Source organism: Mucor velutinosus, assembly GCF_035048745.1.
Source record: "Mucor velutinosus strain NIH1002 chromosome Unknown tig00001572, whole genome shotgun sequence".
Taxonomy (NCBI): Eukaryota; Fungi; Mucoromycota; class Mucoromycetes; order Mucorales; family Mucoraceae; genus Mucor; species Mucor velutinosus.
The window spans coordinates 75,346-93,746 of NW_027041898.1; the positions used below are offsets into that span (position 1 = coordinate 75,346).

Here is an 18,401-nt window from a genome sequence, read left to right on the forward strand (position 1 = left end):
TCTAAATGCTGAGGTTCACCAGATGTGATAAGCGTTGTACAAGATAAATTGCTACTTTGGCATTCAGAACTTAGTATAAATAGAATAACTCTTGTCTTCATCAATAAATCTTTAGTTTTTGTGTCTGATCTTATTCAAATAAGTTTTTTCTTGTTTTTATAATATCGAACATTTTTTATAAGCTACAAATAGTAATCCTTTTGTTCTTTGTGCTTAACATGAGCGAAGACTTTTTACTTGTAATGAAATAGCCATCCAAACACAACTTGATTGAAAGCTGGAATTCATCAGATACCACTCATTCAATTTCATGCTATTTGAATCTCTTAATAAAGTGCTCAAATGTACATCAAAAACCATTTAAGCATACTAAAGTAAAGATGCATACTTATCTCGCACATCGTGTGAATGAATCACTCCTGATCACAGTTTATTCAATCACACCCATGTTGGTCGTAATAAGAGATATTATCTTTATCCAAATAAAATCAAATCAATAACAAGCATATTCAAATATGACAACTATGCCCTGCAGCCATAGTTGCACAATATCCCAGATAAAAGGTTCCATACTTCAATAACAAATATCATCACATTTTAAACCCTCAAGGTTACATTAAATCATGCTATGACGATAGCTCACCCAAGCCCATCAAGGTTACTCAAATCGACCCTTAAGGCCAGTGCTCTTGCATTGATTACCACTTTAAATCAAACATCAACAACATTTGCCAGATATCGCAATAGCAGAACCTATTGCTCTCTATCATCACTAATCCTATAAGCTAGTTGCAAATGTATAAATACTCTTCTTTTTTTACTCAATTCCAGGATCTTCAGTTCATTCTTATACACAAAATAAAATACAGTAGATTTCTATTGTATTTTACTATTGCTTTATTTTTTTTGTGAGATCTATTTAAACCTGATTTCACTGCAATATCATCAACAACTCACCATCCGATCTAAGACCCAATTTCCCTAGTGTTTTTATTGCAATATTTTTCTATAGAGACATCATGCTATTGTAAGAGCTCTCGCATCAATAATATTTCAAAAAGGGAAATACTTTTGTACGTCCAGAGTCTTGGATTTGAGATGATAAAAGATAGCAGATCATGGTGATGTATATTGCATTCTTGGTGGGGCATTTGGTACTACTGAAAGAGCCCTGTATCCAGTGTACTGCTGCAGTAGTAGTGGTACAACATATTATATAATCTTCCATACATAATAAATTTACAAAAACATTCTTCACACAAAATTGTTTAATGGATGATGAATTCAATGAGCACACCTTAACTTACTTTTGAATAATGAAGGATATAAATTGTATCATTATTTGAATACATTTTTATTACAAACACAAAATTATAATACATGACAGATCAATAGGAAATCAACTAGTTGTACTCATTCGTTGTTTCAACATCTGAGCCAATCAGATTGCGTAAAAACTCCGCTGACCTAAAAAAAATTTGCGAGGGTTTCCCTCTGTTTTGATGTGAGGCAAAATTTTAAGCGCCGCTATATAGTAATATAGCTGTTACTATCATCAAATTTCCCTCAGGTGCTAGAGCATGCCTTACTTACACCACCTAGCTTTAAATTCAGGCATTGAGACCCTCAATCATCACTAAAGTAAGTAGCGATAACCAAGTGGAGGCGGCCTATCTACCTCCTAGCCTCGGATAGAGTCTTGTTGAGCTTCAGGGATAGGCACATCCACACAACGTAAAAAAGTATGCCTCAAAGAAACATAATCAAAGGAACAAATGAACATAATACTATAAGAGTATAGTAGCATGTAAGCAAAAAAAAAAAAGAGAAACTCACACGAAGCGAGTCAAAGAAAAGCATAACAAACACAACATCAAAAATGTTTAAAAAAACTCGTTGTTGTTGCAATAAAATTGCATACATGAGCAACGTGCATGGTAGTAATAGTCGGCTGTAAAGCAACATGGCACAAATATACACAACTGCAAAAGCAACAGCGGTATTATCAGTTTGCAATACAACATAATGACTAATGTTGTTTCCTGTAAAGCTACAGAGGAAACACCACCAACAAAATAAAAAGAAGAAGAAAAAGCGCAACAAGGCAAACATCATGAATGCATTATCACGAGAAAGGAAGCAATAATACAAGCGTTCAAAGAAGTTTTATATCATTGCGACCAGAAGAAAGAAGATACCACCTACCACAGCCACAGATAAACCAGAAGAGGACACGAAATCACCGGAGACAGACCAAAGAACGAGGAGCATGCACCAAATACAGCAGACCAGGAAAGACCAGATTAGCAGGAGCTGCAGCAGCAATACCAGCACCATAGAAAAACTATAGAACGAACGTTATCAGCAAAGAACAGACAAAGACCAAAGCAGTTACTTACTGCTTATCACCACCAGAGATAGACCAGAAAAGTACAGGTAATCACCAGAAATAGACCAGAGAACAAGCATACTACAACAAATAGAGTAGACTAGGAAAGACCGGATTAGCAGCAGCAGCGGCAGCAACACCAGCACCATGGAAGAACCAAGGAACGAACAACACCAGAGACCAGACAAAGACCGAAGAAGCAGGCAGCAGAGATGGCAGAGAATTAATGGCAGCAGCACTCACTCAAGGAAGCAAAAAATACTAAAACCTAATAAACAAACTCAATTAGTGTTAATTTTACGCCTTTCAGTGCTCGTTATTGAATGATACCTAATATATTCTACTTCAAAGAAGCAGTATCAAGTTCTTCCAACAGTACAAGACAGAGTTATTGGATGCTAGAGTGTTATTATTAATTAAACGATGTCCAAAACCACCATGCTTTGATACTAAAACGCGTTTTGCAAAAGGGTAAAAAAACGAGGGCATGGAAAAATGAGAGGGCACCCTATTCGACGTCACGACCAGTAGAGTTAGTCTCAGTCTTGTACCGTAGCAGCCATAATTGCGGCAATTTAATTTGACATTGTGCAGTGGTATCTTCGTGTTCAAACTTGACTTGATCTCACACCCTTTAAACGTTTTTGCTAAATTTGACTATGAAAACTGTCGTTGTCAAACCCAACTTTCTAATACATCTCTAGAGGATTAAAGAAGCAGCATCGAATGGTGCTGATTACTTTTAGCTTTCAGACCTAAAATAATGAGCAATTTCCAAAAATATGAAAACAGGTTTTCTGAGAATATGTCAAAATTTAGCATATGAAAGTCTCAGAGAAAGAGTTTCCAATGTTGCATTTAATTTTTACGATCAATTTGATCTGATACCTATCATAGGAAAAGTCTTCACTTTTGACGTGAAAAACGCGATCGTTTGATTTTCAAGAATTTTCCCTTGCTAATACTCATGGAAAAACGATGATATTCATGAGTTTGCAACGTCCCAAAAAAAATGAGATAAAGCATTAGGAAGTAAGACGTAGCCAAGAGGAGGCGTGTGGTTCTATTCCAAGCGCTTAAAGCGCTTTGTGGCATGAGTTATTCGTACTTGGAAATGGCTAGATTTGCACAAAATTCAACCAAAAACGACGGCGTAGTGGGTTGCGTTACCAGAAGAGTAAGTTATACTTCTGTCTGATGACCCAGATGTTCTGTATTGTACATTATGAAATCTCTAGTATCAGCCTAAGGCATGGAAACGCTGTCCCCCCTTCGTGGTGAGATGCACATTATGGCTTAAAACCTTTGCCAAACAACCACAATGTTAAGCACAAAGAACAAAAGGATTACTATTTGTAGCTTATAAAAAATGTTCGATATTATAAAAACAAGAAAAAACTTATTTGAATAAGATCAGACACAAAAACTAAAGATTTATTGATGAAGACAAGAGTTATTCTATTTATACTAAGTTCTGAATGCCAAAGTAGCAATTTATCTTGTACAACGCTTATCACATCTGGTGAACCTCAGCATTTAGATAGCTGAGATGCACTTCAATTATCATAGCTTGTCCATGTTGTTGCACAACGCAGACATATCTACCCATCAAGAATACCTTAATCTTTATAGACAGTTGTAACCCTTCTGGCACAACAATCAGCTTTTTCAGGATTGAATTTGTTTTGTTGATCGTGATTTATATCCTCAAACTGCTTCATTTCTTTGACCTTTTCTGAATCAGGAAATTTATATGCTACTCCTTGCAGGTAGATATTCAATTTGGGTAGAATATCGACACCAAGTAACAAATCAAATTCAGTAGACTTTTTAGAATAACGAAATATAGACAGAGTAAATACAATTAGAACTGAATATATTTATTATGTTATTCCAAGATTGAATAGGGATCAAACTAGTGTAGATATCAAAGGTATTTATAGTTATTTGACAGTGCCGCAGCAATAGGACCTTGATCTTGAATGCGGGATAATTGTATAAGCCTTGAACCAGTAACGAGGATGTGCTGCATCAGAACTCATGAATCACCAGTCAAGGATAAACAACAAAGATGATCCAGGATAGAATGTTCTTCCTAATAGCTTTGACGGAAGAACATTTGTCGGAATTGAAACCCACTTCCAGGGACGAAAGGCCATAGGCTACCACTCTCTAGGAACCAGGATATAGATTAGCCATTTGATGGCACCACTCATGTTCCTTCGTGCTGCTTGAATAAAGACCTCTCACTTCTACTATGCATCTCAGCTCATTCTCAGATCCTCTTATGTAATAAACGACGTCTAATACATTTGCCTCTCAGAGATGATCTATATCCTAAACATAGACAACTCATCATTAAATTTAATGACCTCGAATTCATGAGCGAATTTGATATTGTTTGTATAAGTTACTTCCACAGGTTCAGTTTTACCAATTCTTGTTACCGTACTGTTCTTGTTATCATCATTTACAGACAAGAAATTGAGAAAGCCATTTGTTTTATACGTTTGTATGTTTGAAAACAATTTATTTAATATGCTTTTATTGATGAAACTAATATCCGATCCGGGATCCACTTTTCCAATGATTCTTCTACCATTTAATAGAAGAGGTGTGATTAGTTTCATGTTGTTTTTGCTTTCGTTTGTCTTTTTAGACTTACATTTGTAAATTTCGTTTTCATATGCTTCTTTTGAAGCTTGGGTCATCACGTCAGTTTCATTTTCTTCTTTAGTATCAGAAGTAGTAGGCACGGACAATACGTTGATTCCATCACCAGCGCCCTTTTGGCGTTTGGCCATTCGATATTCTTCACAAGTATGGTCATGCTTCCAGGGGCGACCACAATGGCGGCAAGGGTTAGGGTTCTTGGTTGTAGCCCTATTGGGCAGATTTCGATTACCAAGCATTCTTGCCTTTGGCAAAGCAGATGACATGGTGGCAGATGAGCCAGAGGCAGCAACAATAGGGGGTTCAACAGAGCCAAACTTGCGCTTGGCGTCCTTTCCTAGCATCAATGATTGGGGAGTCTTTTCACCAAGAAGATCTACGGCAGCATTGTGTATTTCCGTGGTAGTCCAGGCTTGTCTCTTGATATTTGAAAGGAGCACAGTACAAATGTTCAGTTGCCAGGACTCGGGTAAAGACAGCAAAAAGACATCACCAATTGTCAAATCATCATGATGATAGCCGGCCTCACCAACAGTGCGGAAGAAACGATTGGAATATTCATCGACGGATTCATGGAACCCAATTTCCATATTCATCACAGCACGACGCTTATGTATTCTTGAAACTACTGTCCCAAACTTCTTGCTGAAAACTAACTTGACATCGTGCCAGACATTGCACTTCATGACCACCGTTTTCATCCAGTCATCCAATTCATACGACAACGTGAGGGGAATGTACTTGCGCCATACGGTTTCGATGTCTTGGCCAGAAGAATACACAAATTTTTCGAATTCTGAGAGGAAATGATCAACAGAACGATATGCCTCCTCATGTGGAAATGGTTTAGCTTTGTTATCCTCCAGTTGGAATTTGGGAAGATCTCTCTTGGAAATTTTTAAGCCAGTAGACGATGAGTTAGCGGCAGCGGAAACCTTGGTGGCAGTAGCAGTAGCAGCAGCAGCAGCCTTGAGACCATCGGTAAGTGCTTTGACATGCTTGTCTAAATTGTTTACTCTTTCACGGAGTGGGTTGGCTACATCAACATTGACATTGGAATGGCTCAGAACTTTCAAGTATGCTATTTGCGCATTTTTCTTTTGGAGTAGAACCTTCTTCAGAACTTCAGTTAACGTTGGCGGCTTCGTAACAGGTGGAGCAGGTTGTGGTGAGGTAGCGTCAGGGTTGACAAGTTCTTCACCTTCAGTAGATATAGTAGGCGCAGGAGACGGGGTGCCAACGAGGTTTGTATACGGGTCAGCCGCGAGATCCATCTCATTGAGGCGTTCAGTTGTTGCAGAAACTGAGGCAGGTAAGGATGTGTTGCCATCCTCCATGATGACGTCCTCTTCCATGGGATTAGGTGAGCCAGCACGAGATGACAGTGGGGAGTTACCAGACAGAACAGACGACATAACGAAATCAATGATTGATTGTAACAGTAAAAAATGCAGTAAAAAGGGGGTTAAAAAAACAGGTAGAATACTGTTAAAATCCTTCTTTATTCGAAGTTAGGATAATGTGCAATAAGATGTATATTCTACGTCTCTATTGTTGTATTCACGCATCTAACTGTTCCTGAATCACAAGATCGTAGATTGAATTCAGTAATAAACTATGCACATATGGAGCATATGTAAATAAACCGTATCAACACGTAAACGATAACCATGATATTCACATAAGCTAAGTTTCAGTAAGCTATTCTCTATATGTCGAAAGATAGCAGATAAGGAATGTAAGTAATTAACGTTGCCAAGAGCAACTAAAGATATTTAGACTGATCATCTATATCTGAAATAATTACCATTTAGCATAAGTTAGGATTGACACTAAAACTTAGCATGGAAACACCATTCTAGACGGGTGTGTAAGCAATCCATAAAGCATACATATAAATAGCAGTAGACATTCACTCTTTCCTCTCCTCTTCATCTGATTTTACGAAAATAAACTTATATCCATTCTCACGTACTTTCAGATTTACAACAGGAATCCTGAGACGCATTTCCAATCAGCCTTCGCGGCACTGCGACTCTCAGTAAAGAGACACAATAGAAAGTAGATGATAGAAAGCCAACTGAGGGACTATCATCATTGAAACAACAACAGTAGATTTACTTACAATAATAGCAAACCATCGCTCCATCTATTTCTAAAATATCTATACACATCACTTGCAACAATCTAACGTGTCATCGGATTTGGCAAGCGTACCAAAAATATTAGGATCCTACGGTGTATTCAAAAAGCTTTCAAAAGAGCCGTATATTTCATGCAACTAAAAAAAACATCTTCATTTCGTACGCAGTAGAAAGCTAATACTTCACTGTTTTATTTCCTTCTCATAATTTAAGTAATCCAGCATCTCGTTCATAGCTCACGGCTATTTAACATATTAAAGCATCCAGGTTTAATAGCCCTGAAAGCCAATCTCATGGAAGCATGACCCTTAATAAAAAAAAACATATATGACAACAACACATTTCATTTACTTTAAAAGAGCATTAGTAATAAGCGGAAAAGACATGAAACTCGCTTGTTTGGTTACTATGATGGTAGTGACACTTTCCAAATTTCGTTACTTTATAGTCTAATCCGGGCTTACGCTCTGGATTACAAGTGTTACATTAAGCCAGTTAGATACTCTACATACTATCTACAGCCAATCAATACAGCGACTGATAAGAACACGTAAAAATTTTTAATAGTATATCCAAAATCTTTTTTTGTATATTGTTATTCCCCATCTTTTCGCTTTTTCTATTCGTAAAAACGCTATATCTCAACATGTTCAGCCTTATTAGCTCTGCTCTTATTGCTCTCGCTCTGTTGATGTTCTTTATGACACCAGTTGGATTATGTCTTTTGTTGGCTTCTCCTTTCTGGACGGTAGGTATGGATGTTGTGTTCTACTTTGTGGATAATCAATATCCTGACACGATTGTTGCAGTTGTTTCGGCAGTTGTAGCTCTCTTGTTGATAATCGTTGTTCGATTCATCTGGCGCGTTTTGCTTTTGCAAGGCGGCCCATATCCAGGTGATGAGGCAGTGGTTGTTGCTTATCCTGTCTCTGCTGCTGTTGCCGGTAAGTACGGCATGTCCTTTGACGCACTTGTTGCTGATGAGGCTGCTTCTCTCTCTTCCTCTTCTGTTAGTGGTTCACGCCCTAACCAAGCTCCTCACGAGTATCGTTTCTCTGTTGGTGGCTCTGTTATTGTAACTTGCCCCCTCTTGGTCTCGCCAGAAAGTGATGCAGTTAGTGCAGACTTGTCTTTGGATGAGTCTCGCATGCCTGAAGTTGAAGACGAGACTTACTGCAAGCATGCAAAGGGCTTGAAAGTTGCAAGCAATTGTGATTCTCCTGCTCTTCCAGTTGATAGAAAGCTTGTCTTTTTGTCTTCTGCTTTTCGCTCCATTGATTTTTCGGATGGTACTTTTGTTGCTTCTGCTTCAAATGTTACTGAGACGATGAACGCTTTGGATGCTGTTGTTGGTGGTAGTTGTGTTCCTGATGCTAATCCTTCGGGTGAAGCTGCTGGTAACTCTTCTACTACTGATTCTGGTGCTGATAATGATTTCGTTGCTGCTGCTTGCTGCGGTGACACTCTTGTCGGTACTGTTCGTGGTACTTGTGATACTAGTGTTGGTTTTTCTGACGCTATAATCAACAGTGCTACTTCTGGTGATGTCCAGACCGATGGTGCTTCCTTTGCTTCTTTGGTGTGCCCCTTTGTTCTTTCTTCTTCTCGTGCCGATGGTGATTTAATCCCTGGTAAGAAGAGATTGAGCGATGGTGACTTTGCTCTGTGTGCTCATCAAGAGCAAGCCAAAAAGCGCAAGGTAGCTGCCATTGCTGAGAGCTCTCTCCTCCCAGTTTTCTTGGAGGCTAGTGCTACTGCTTCTGCCGGTGCAATCTGTGCTGGTACTGTTACCACTCCTGCTCCTACTGTGGAGCCAATGGATATCTGTGTCCCAAGCCATCCAATGCCAATGGATATTGACTCTCCTGCTGCTCTCGTCTCCGATGACATGGATGATGTCCTTGTCGATTTCCCTGGTGCCAGTACGTCTTCGCACTTGATGGTCCTGAATCTCGTGCCATCAACCACCGCTATGGACGTAGATCCTTATGGTTTGTGCTCTCCTGTTTGCCAGCCATTTGCCATGGACTGGGCTACCGATGATGGTGATTTGTTTTCCTTTGGTTTGCCTGCTGCCACTGTTGCTTCTACAGCTGCTCCTCCTCTCACTGCTTCCACTCCAGCTGAAAGACGCGTAATTGCTCGCCCTCGTGGTCCTTCTTCTGCTCTTCGTCGCCAGTTGCTCACAAACGTTGTGTAACAATTTCAAGGGAAACCAATAGCAGTGTATGCAGCCAATATTACTATCACTCCTGCTGCTGTTATTGCCACAACTACCACCACTACAGTCACCGCTGCTGCTGCCCACGCCCACACTCCAAACGCAACAGATATTAATGGCAACTCTGCAGTAAAAAAGAGGCTTAAAAAAGCAGGTAGAATACTGCTAAAATCCTTCTTTATTCGAAATTAGGATAATGTGCAATAAAATGTATATTCTACGTCTCTATTTATATTATTTGGTTTATATATCTTATCTGGCAGCAGTTTAGTAGTTGCCAGTGATTCCATTACTTTATATATTTTTGTTGGGTCATTTAGTTGTTGATCTGATGGATCAAGAACGGTATTTCAATATATGGTTTTTGAATCATGCGTAAAGAATAGTTCTTTACTGTTGAGCCTGTATCCTTTTTAGGTATATTTATGATACAACACATTACAATACCCTTGACATTTACTTTAGTATCTGTCATCTCTTATTTTAGAGCATTTAACCCTTGCTATCGTCATGCTAATACTATTATTATGCATGCCTATCTGCTGATGGTAGCATGGTTTGATTGAGATGACATTTATTTTGGACCTTGTTTATGATGGGAATCTAGTCTAGTTCACTTCAATCATGAATATCTGTTCGCTCGACTTTGACACAAGATTTCGTTGTTTAATCATTCCCTAATTGTACCGACACCTACTCAAACTTTCTCGTACCAGCCACTTTTTTCCTTACTTATAATTGCCCCACGTTGTGTTGTAAATAGACTGTAAGTTTAGTTTTATGGCTAAATATAATATCCCTGTTGTGGAAGGCCATCAAAAGTGTCCTAATGGCCTGACAAGCATCTTGGTCAACCCGAGCAAGTCGTTAGTTTCAAACAGTATAACAGACGCTCAAGTTCTAAAATCACTGTATTCGAGCATCTCAAACAGAACTACAGTGCGCGAAAAAAACGTTCCAGTGTTTTGCCAAATTGCACTTATAGCCAGCTTTCTCTGCAAATATCAAAGCTACTAGGGTTTGCTTAGTTTCATAAATAGCCTAAGTAGTTGGCTATCAGATGATATATTATGCACTTTATTCACGTAATTAGAAAAAGAATGGTAGCGTCATGAAAAGTGAAAAGTCGAATTTATTAAATTTTATAAAAAAGCTCAATATTTAGTTGGACCACCTTTACTCTTGATAACCGCTTTGATTCGGCGTGGCATGCTGCCTATGTATTTAAGACAGTCTTCTTTTGTGAATTTATACCATTCCTGTTCAATTCTGTCTTCTATCTTAGAAAGGCTGTTGGCCCTAGTAGGGTACTTGTTCAAACGACGTTTTAGTTGATGCCAGACATGTTCAATGGGGTTTAGGTCAGGGCTTTGGGGAGGGGGGCCATTCAAGGACACTTTGAACAGAGAATCCGTAATGCGTGAACCATTTTTTAATGGGACCAGAAGTATGTGGTCTTGCGTTATCTTGCTGGAATCTAAACGTTTTCTTGTCCAGCCAATATTACTCGATAGTGTCTAGCAAAGATGAGTCCAGAATTACAACATAAACTTCTGAGTTAACAGTTCCTTCGGCAATGGTGGAGCCATAGCTGGGTCCCTCCGCTGTTATCATGCCCCAGAAAACAACGCCACCACCATCTCCCTGAACTTGAGCCTCAGTTTGATGAGGCATCAACTCAGTGGGCCTGTCAGTTCAGTAGAAAGATTCGCCGTCAGATCCCCACATGTTGACCCCGGTTTCATCGGAAAATTCCCATTTATGCCAATCGTCCGCAGTCAAATGTCGATGTCTCTTGGCCCACACAAGACGTTTTTTCCGTTTCTCCGCAGACACGAAATTGATCTTTACCTTTCTTTTAGCCTTGAACCCTTTGCGCTTGAGTATATACTGTATATTCCTCAAAGTCATCTGAACTCCCATATGAGCAAGGTAGCACTGCACACCCTTGGGGCCGTCTAAATTACCATTGCGGAGATTCCTCTCAATGTAGTTCATATTTTGCGTAGTGATTTTGCTGCGTCTTCCGGGTTTGGCATGTTTTGAATGACCAAGAAACCTCTTCCTATAGCGAGAAAGTACACTGACGGACAAATCTGGGAAGATTTTTTGAATGGCACGGAGGGAACAACCTTGGTTGAAAAGAGCGTTGACAGATCCTTGAACCTCCTGAGGAATGGGACGTGTCATGTTAAAATAAGCGATGAAGTAAAGATGGTAAAATATAATGAGGGAAAAGACCAAAATCTCAGGCTTCTTTATACTTTTTTAAGCATTCCTCGGATAACTAACATTTTAAACATTATTGATATAAAAAATTACGGCTCTCAGATTACTTTCGTGGAATGTATACAAACAATAAGGTCATCAAGCGATATTTCCAATTTTACAAAATCGAAATGTTTTACTTCACGTCAGTTGCACTAGCTCAATATCTACTGTATCAATTATTTTAGTAGCTCATTTTGTGGCTAAAACCCCAAGGTTTCGTAGTCTTACTTTAATTTTAAAACTGAAGAAAAATTGACAGAGCTGTAAATGTAAAACTACGAATTGGCAAAACACTGGAACGTTTTTTTCGCGCACTGTAATTCTCAAATTTAGAGTAAAAGCGTCGATAACTTAGGGATTGAGTTTCGTACAATGCAGAATATTAGGGGCATTAGACAAAACTGTAATTTACTTACTTCTTTGGCAGCACAACAAAATACGCCTTATTTTTAGGCCAAATTCTGTCCAAATTTAGCCATTTTGAAGCACAAATAACTCATGTCACAAAGCGTTTTGAGCGCTTGAAATAGCTTCACACGCCTTCTCTTGGCCACGCTTTACTTGCTGATGCTTTATCTTAAATTTTTTTTGGGTCATTGCAAATTCATGAAAATCACCGTTTTTTCATGAGTGCTAAGAAGGGAAAATTCTTGAAAATCAAACAATCGCATTTTTCATGTCAAAATGAAGATTTTTTCTATGACACATATTAGATAAAATTGGTTGTAAAGATGAAATGCAACATTGGAAACTCTTTCTATTAAACTTTTATATGCTAAATTCTGACATATTCACGGAAAACCTGTTTTCATATTTTTGGAAATTGCTCATTATTTTTGGTCTAAAAGCTGAGAGTAATTAGCACCATTCGATGCTGCTTCTTTAATCCTCTAGAGATGTATTAGAAAGTTGGGTTTGACAACGACAGTTTTCATAGTCAAATTTGGTAAAAACGTTTAAAAGATGCGAGATCAAGTCCAGTTTGAACACGAAAATACCACTGCACAATTTCAAATTAAATTGCCGCAATTACTGCTGCTACGGTACAAGTCTGAGACCAAATATACTAGCCGTGACGTCGGATAGGGTGCCCTCTCATTTTTCCATGCCCTCCTTTTTTTACCCTTTTGCAAAACGCGTTTTAGTATCAAACCATGGTGGTTTTGGACATCGCTTAATTAATAATAACACTCTAGCTTCCGATAACACCGTCTTATACTGTTAGAAGAACTTAATACTGCTCTTTTAAAGTGGAATACATTAGGTATCATTCGATAACGAGCACTGGAAGACGTAGAATTAACACTAATTGAATTTGTTTATTAGGTTTAGATAATTTTTTGCTTGTTTGAATGAGTGCTGCTGCCATTACTTCTCTACCATCTCTGCTGCCTGCTTCTTTGGTCTTTGTCTGGTCTCAGCTGGTGGCGTTCGTTCTCTGGTTTGTCTGTGGTGCTGGTATTGCTGCTGCTGCTGCTGCTAATATGGTATTTCCTGGTCTACTGTGTTTGGTGCATGCTCGTTCTCTGGTCTATACTCGGTGATTGCATATCCTCTGGTCTATCTACGGTGGTGGTAAATGGTAAGTATCTTCTTTCTTCTGGTCGCAATGATATAAAACTTCTTTGAACGTTTGTATTATTGCTTCCTTTCTCATTATAATGCATTCATGATGTTTGCTTTGTTGCGTTTTTCTTCTTTTGTTGGTTATGTTGCTTTACATCCGACTATTACTATGCATGTCGCTCATGTACGTATTTTTGTTGTAACAACAACGAGCTGTTCTGAACGTCTCTGATGTTGTATTTGGTATACTTTTCTTTGATTCATTTTGTGTGAGTATCCCTTTTTTGCGTACGTACTTCTATACTCCTATAGTAGTAGTATGTTCTTTTCTTTCTTTTATTATCATTATGTTTCTTTGAAGCGTACCTTTTTTTTTACGTTGTGTGGATGTGCCTATCCCTGAAGCTCAACAAGACTCTATCCGAGGCTAGGAGGTAGATAGGCTGCCTCCACTTGGTTATCACTACTTACTTTAGTGATGATTGAGGGTCTCAATGCCAGTATTTAAAGCTAGGTGGTGTAAGTAAGGCATGCTCTAGCACCTGAGGGAAATTTGATGATAGTAACAGCTATATTGCTATATAGCGGCGCTTAAAATTTTGCCTCACATCAAAACAGAGGGAAACCCTCGCAATTTTTTTTCTAGGTCAGCGGAGTTTTCAAGCGATTTGATTGGCTGAGGGGTCGAAGTAGCAAAGGTCTACAACTAGTAGTTGATTTCCTATTGATCTATGATTAATCATGATCTTGTATTTGTAACAAAATGATATCCAAGTACAACAGTATATACAATTTCAATTCTTTTTTATTCATAACAAAGATACGGTGCATTTATCTAAGATAGCTTCCATTAAATAGCTTTATGTAAGGAATACCTATTTAAATTTACAATGTTGTGAGAAGTTAGACTGTAAAAAGTAGTATCACTTGAACACAGTGTTGTTTACGTTGTTGTTGTAGTTATAACAGTATCTAACTTTTAACTTTTGGACCATCTGGAATGGAGAGGAGGATGAAAGAAGCAGATGGATTATTGCTACTATTCTTTTTTATTCAAAATTAGAGCAATCTGCAATAAACTTATATTTTGCATCTCTATTTATATAATTTGGTTTATATCATCTCTTAGCTGACAGCAGTATAGTGGCGCCCAGTGGTTTCATCATTTAGTTATTGATCCTGTATGTAGATCAAGAACGGTGGTATCTTAATATACGCTCTGTGAGCCATGCGTGAATAACAGCTTTCATCGCTGAGTATGTATCTTTTTAAGGTATGTTTAAATTACAAAACATTGCGACGCCTTTGATACTTGCTTTCATATTTATCATCTCTTATTTCAGAAGAGAGCTTACCCTTGCCATCACCACGCAGTTGTTCACATTATATATGCTTGTCTTTTAATGATGGTAGCACCATGGCTCAGTTGAGATGACAATTATTTTGGGTATTCTATAGTGGGAATCAAGTCTAGGTCACTTCACCATCCGTAATCAAGCTTTGAAGTATTAATGCTAAAACTTGGAAAGTAGCAAGTTCCTAGAGGCAGATTTTGTAAAGAAAATGATAATAGGGTAATAGAATTTTTTGATTGGAAGAGTTGCTGTTGAGAAGAGATGGATGAAAATCTGGAAAAAGGCGATTTTGAGCAAAGGAAGACCTTTATATAAAAGCTGTTGAAAGCTGTTTATTGCAAGGAGTCAAACTAACATCCGTCATCCTGATATTTCCGTCGTTTGGCTGTTAGTCTTTCAGTAGACCGTGGTAATTCCAGAAACATGGCACGTTGTAAATGGCATTATTCTTTGCATTTTAAGCAATTGCACTGCAAGACCTATGCGTAGTCGAATCACTAATGAGAATGAAGTGCGCAAGCAATCACTGATATCTACAGGAAAGCTTTTTGTGCTAAAGATACATTCTGTTCTTTCCTGCTTCTTGCACTGCTGACATTAAGTCAGGGTTTGGTTTGTGATAACTGACTACTGCAAAGGTTTTTTTTGTTTACAAGCAGTGTATTGCTGTGAGAGTTGCTGATGACTTGCGAATTTCATCTAATAATGATGGTTGAGTATCGACAAGGCCCCAACCTGTCTCCTCTACTGCTAAAAGTCTACGGCAGCTTGTAGTAATGTCACTGCGTTCACCCAATCTAGCAGTAACATGTCTTGAGCGATTGAATCAGGTGAATTGGTGATTGCCGATCCTAGAAATGGCATCAATTTCAAATTATCGAGGAGTCCTCTAAATCCCGTCTGCTCCAGACGCTTAGTCGTACAGATAGCTCGAATAGGAAGCAGCAGGGAAACACGCATAAACAAAAGTGGAATGGGATGGAGACTTATTAAATTAAAGCAGAGACGAACACTGATCAAAAAGAGGGGACACCATAAAAGAGGATCGCTTTAGCTTCTTTTTTTGGTGATACAATGCGGATGAGAACAAGATGATGCAACAGCATTTTCCCGCCCGTATTTTACATGAAACAAGAATTCAAAGAAACAATGCAAGTAATTTATTCTGGCATACTCATGTATATGTGTGCTAATATTACAAGTCTAATGTAATGACCTGGGTACAGTCAGGAGCAGTAAAGTTGGACCACTGATTAAAGATCCAAAAGGCAATGCCGTTGGTCCACCCAAATCCAGTTTGAGTGACATATTCACCTTGCCCACCCGATAATCCAATGGTATTGACATCGAACTTTTCAAACATATGGCCATCATCTGTTACTGAACTGTTTGTTTTCTCAAGCAAGCCAGGAATAGATCCTCCCGTATTGACCCATCCACAGTAAGCAGAAGCAGCATAACGCTCAGCCAGGACACGCGCCAAAGTAGAGATGGGAGTGCCTCTGGTAGTGTTGAGTTGAGGACCTTTGTAATGGATGGTGCCATTCTTGAAACGGTCTTGCTTGTTGAGGTACTCATCGATACGCAGCATGCCCTCCATGGCCACATAAGAGAGAGGAGGCCAGCCGTTTGGCCAATCCCACTGCATGGTGGTGTTGTAGTAGGACGTGGTCAAGATACCAGGATACTTGCGAAGCGCGTTCTCGGCTTCATCGTACAGTTTAGCAACCTCGGTTCTGTTGTTGAGGATCTTCTCAGGCAGTGCACCTACCCACATGGGAAACAAATTGGCAGGCGTAAAATCGGTACTTTGGGCATTACTGGTCAAATTGAAATCATAAAAGGTATGGTTCTGGGGATTCCACATGAGATTTTCCATGGCAGTTAACCGAGCTTTTGCCTGGCTCTTGTAGTACTTGGATCTTTTCTTGTAGGTCTTGGTCTTGTTGCCAAAGCGCACGTACCACTCAGACAGCTTGGTCTCTGTATGCCACAAGAGGGAGTTGAGTTCGATGGGGATAATGTTGGCGGTATTGATGGTGCGTAACATCTCATAGCTCTCGGTTTGATTTGCTGCAGGAACCTTGTTCTTTGTCCAACGGGAAGAATAATCCCAACCAGATTCGGCACCAGCGGCAATATCGGCGTACATTTGCAACTTCTCGGCGTCAGTGAAATGAGTGCCATTGTTGACAGTGTTGTAATCTTCTACAAAGGACTCGGGACGAGGGGATGTGTTGGCGGTAACATAGTGATTCAAGGTATATTTCTTGGAATGCTTGGGGTCTCGAACTTGAATACTGGCATTGGTCATCCAATGGGCATATTCTTGATCCAAGATAGGCAAGGCCTTTGCCATGAAGTCATCGTCACCTGTCTTTTCATAGAAAGCTTGTACCATATGCGTCAAGAAGGGCGGTTGTGAGCGGTTGAGATAGTAAACACGAGCGCCGTTTGCTATATACATAAGGAGAATGTGAGATGTCTGCGTCGCTGAATGACATGCTGCATGTACTTACGAATGAAGCCATATTTCTGGACAAAATCAAAAAAGTTCTCAATCATGTTTCTTGCCAGATCAATTTGATCACCCAACAACAAGCCTTTGATGACAAAGTATGAGTCCCAGTAGTAAAATTCTCGAAAGCGACCGCCTGGCACGACGAACGGACGAGATACAGGCAACGTAGATGACACGCAATCTTCACACAAGGCAGTATCGTCAAATTCAAAGGTCAGATTACCCCAGGCCTTGTTGAGCGTACTGAGCCAGCCACGGTACTCGGGATCAGAGATAGAGTCTATCCAAGGCAGTTCAGGTATAGTGATATTGGTCAAGAGCTTCACTTCTGTTCCAGCAGGCAAGAAGTTTTCATTCAAAAACTGCATCACTTGCTCTTTTGTAGCATTTGTACCACCCAGTTGATTGAAAGACTCAATGACTTGAGCCTCAGACTTTGCAGTTGGCTATGTCATGCTGATGAGACTTTGTGTGCAGCGTATCAAACAAATAGAAAAAACACTTACCATGTCTACAAACGTCTTTGAATCAGCAAACACTCTAGCCAATTGCACTGTCTTGAGGATAGGGCCTTCACAGTAGATGGGCGAATCACAAGTGTATGAATCGTGATGCTGGATAGCATGTACAGATGCATATAAAGAGATATGAGTGATGAGAACACCACAGATCAGACGTAAACTAATCATGTCGAACGGAAATTATCCCCTTTTTTAATTCAATGTCAACAGATCCAAAGTACCCGAGGAACCTTGTTATTGATGTTATAAAGAAGAAGAAGAAGAAGAACGAAAAAGGGGAGAATTTAGTGCTCTCTTTATATAGAGACGAAAATCTCGTTTAACCGATTCGGAGAAACAGCGCTTTTGTTATGGTATTGACAACATGAAATGAGGGGCAACATGATGGACGGTAATGACGATGATGCTATGTCTGATGGGAAAAGCGGGTAAAGTTCATTAATACATGCTTGCTAGCAACCACGCCCTATTAAAACGGTTAGTTTCATATGTATCTCGAAATTCGATTCCCAGCTTCTAACAAAATGCATGCATTTGTACATGATGGGATCCCCCATTCCTAGCCAGCAGCACAACAAGAGAAAGAAAAGGATGTCGCTTATGCGCGGAACAATGTTGATTGGTTTACCGATATAAGGTTTATATGTATATGAATGGATTTCAGTAACATTCGCCATATTTCAATCATTTATTCCGATGTTTCCTGTATGTAGGCAAGGTGGTTACAATATATGCAAGTG

The 18,401-nt window shown here is 39.2% G+C and overlaps 4 protein-coding genes across 4 annotated transcripts; 1 reads left to right on the plus strand and 3 right to left on the minus strand.

Moving 5' to 3' along the window:
* Positions 1-4,719: 4,719 nt before the first annotated feature.
* On the minus strand, positions 4,720-6,477 carry ATC70_013068 (uncharacterized protein; the record flags this gene model as incomplete). The annotated part of the gene is made up of 1 exon (XM_064832235.1): positions 4,720-6,477. One exon carries the CDS (start codon positions 6,475-6,477, stop codon positions 4,720-4,722), a length of 1,758 nt encoding a protein of 585 aa, XP_064687790.1.
* Positions 6,478-7,852: 1,375 nt separating this feature from the next.
* Positions 7,853-9,406, plus strand: ATC70_013069 (uncharacterized protein; the record flags this gene model as incomplete). Its single annotated transcript, XM_064832236.1, has 1 exon — positions 7,853-9,406. The coding sequence occupies one exon, from the start codon at positions 7,853-7,855 to the stop codon at positions 9,404-9,406; it is 1,554 nt and encodes a 517-aa protein (XP_064687791.1).
* Positions 9,407-11,122: 1,716 nt separating this feature from the next.
* On the minus strand, positions 11,123-11,617 carry CDC48 (AAA ATPase cdc48; the record flags this gene model as incomplete). Its single annotated transcript, XM_064832237.1, has 1 exon — positions 11,123-11,617. The coding sequence occupies one exon, from the start codon at positions 11,615-11,617 to the stop codon at positions 11,123-11,125; it is 495 nt and encodes a 164-aa protein (XP_064687792.1).
* Positions 11,618-15,814: 4,197 nt separating this feature from the next.
* On the minus strand, positions 15,815-17,829 carry ATC70_013071 (uncharacterized protein; the record flags this gene model as incomplete). Its single annotated transcript, XM_064832238.1, has 3 exons — positions 15,815-17,076; positions 17,139-17,586; positions 17,647-17,829. 3 exons carry the CDS (start codon positions 17,827-17,829, stop codon positions 15,815-15,817), a joined length of 1,893 nt encoding a protein of 630 aa, XP_064687793.1.
* Positions 17,830-18,401: the final 572 nt, after the last annotated feature.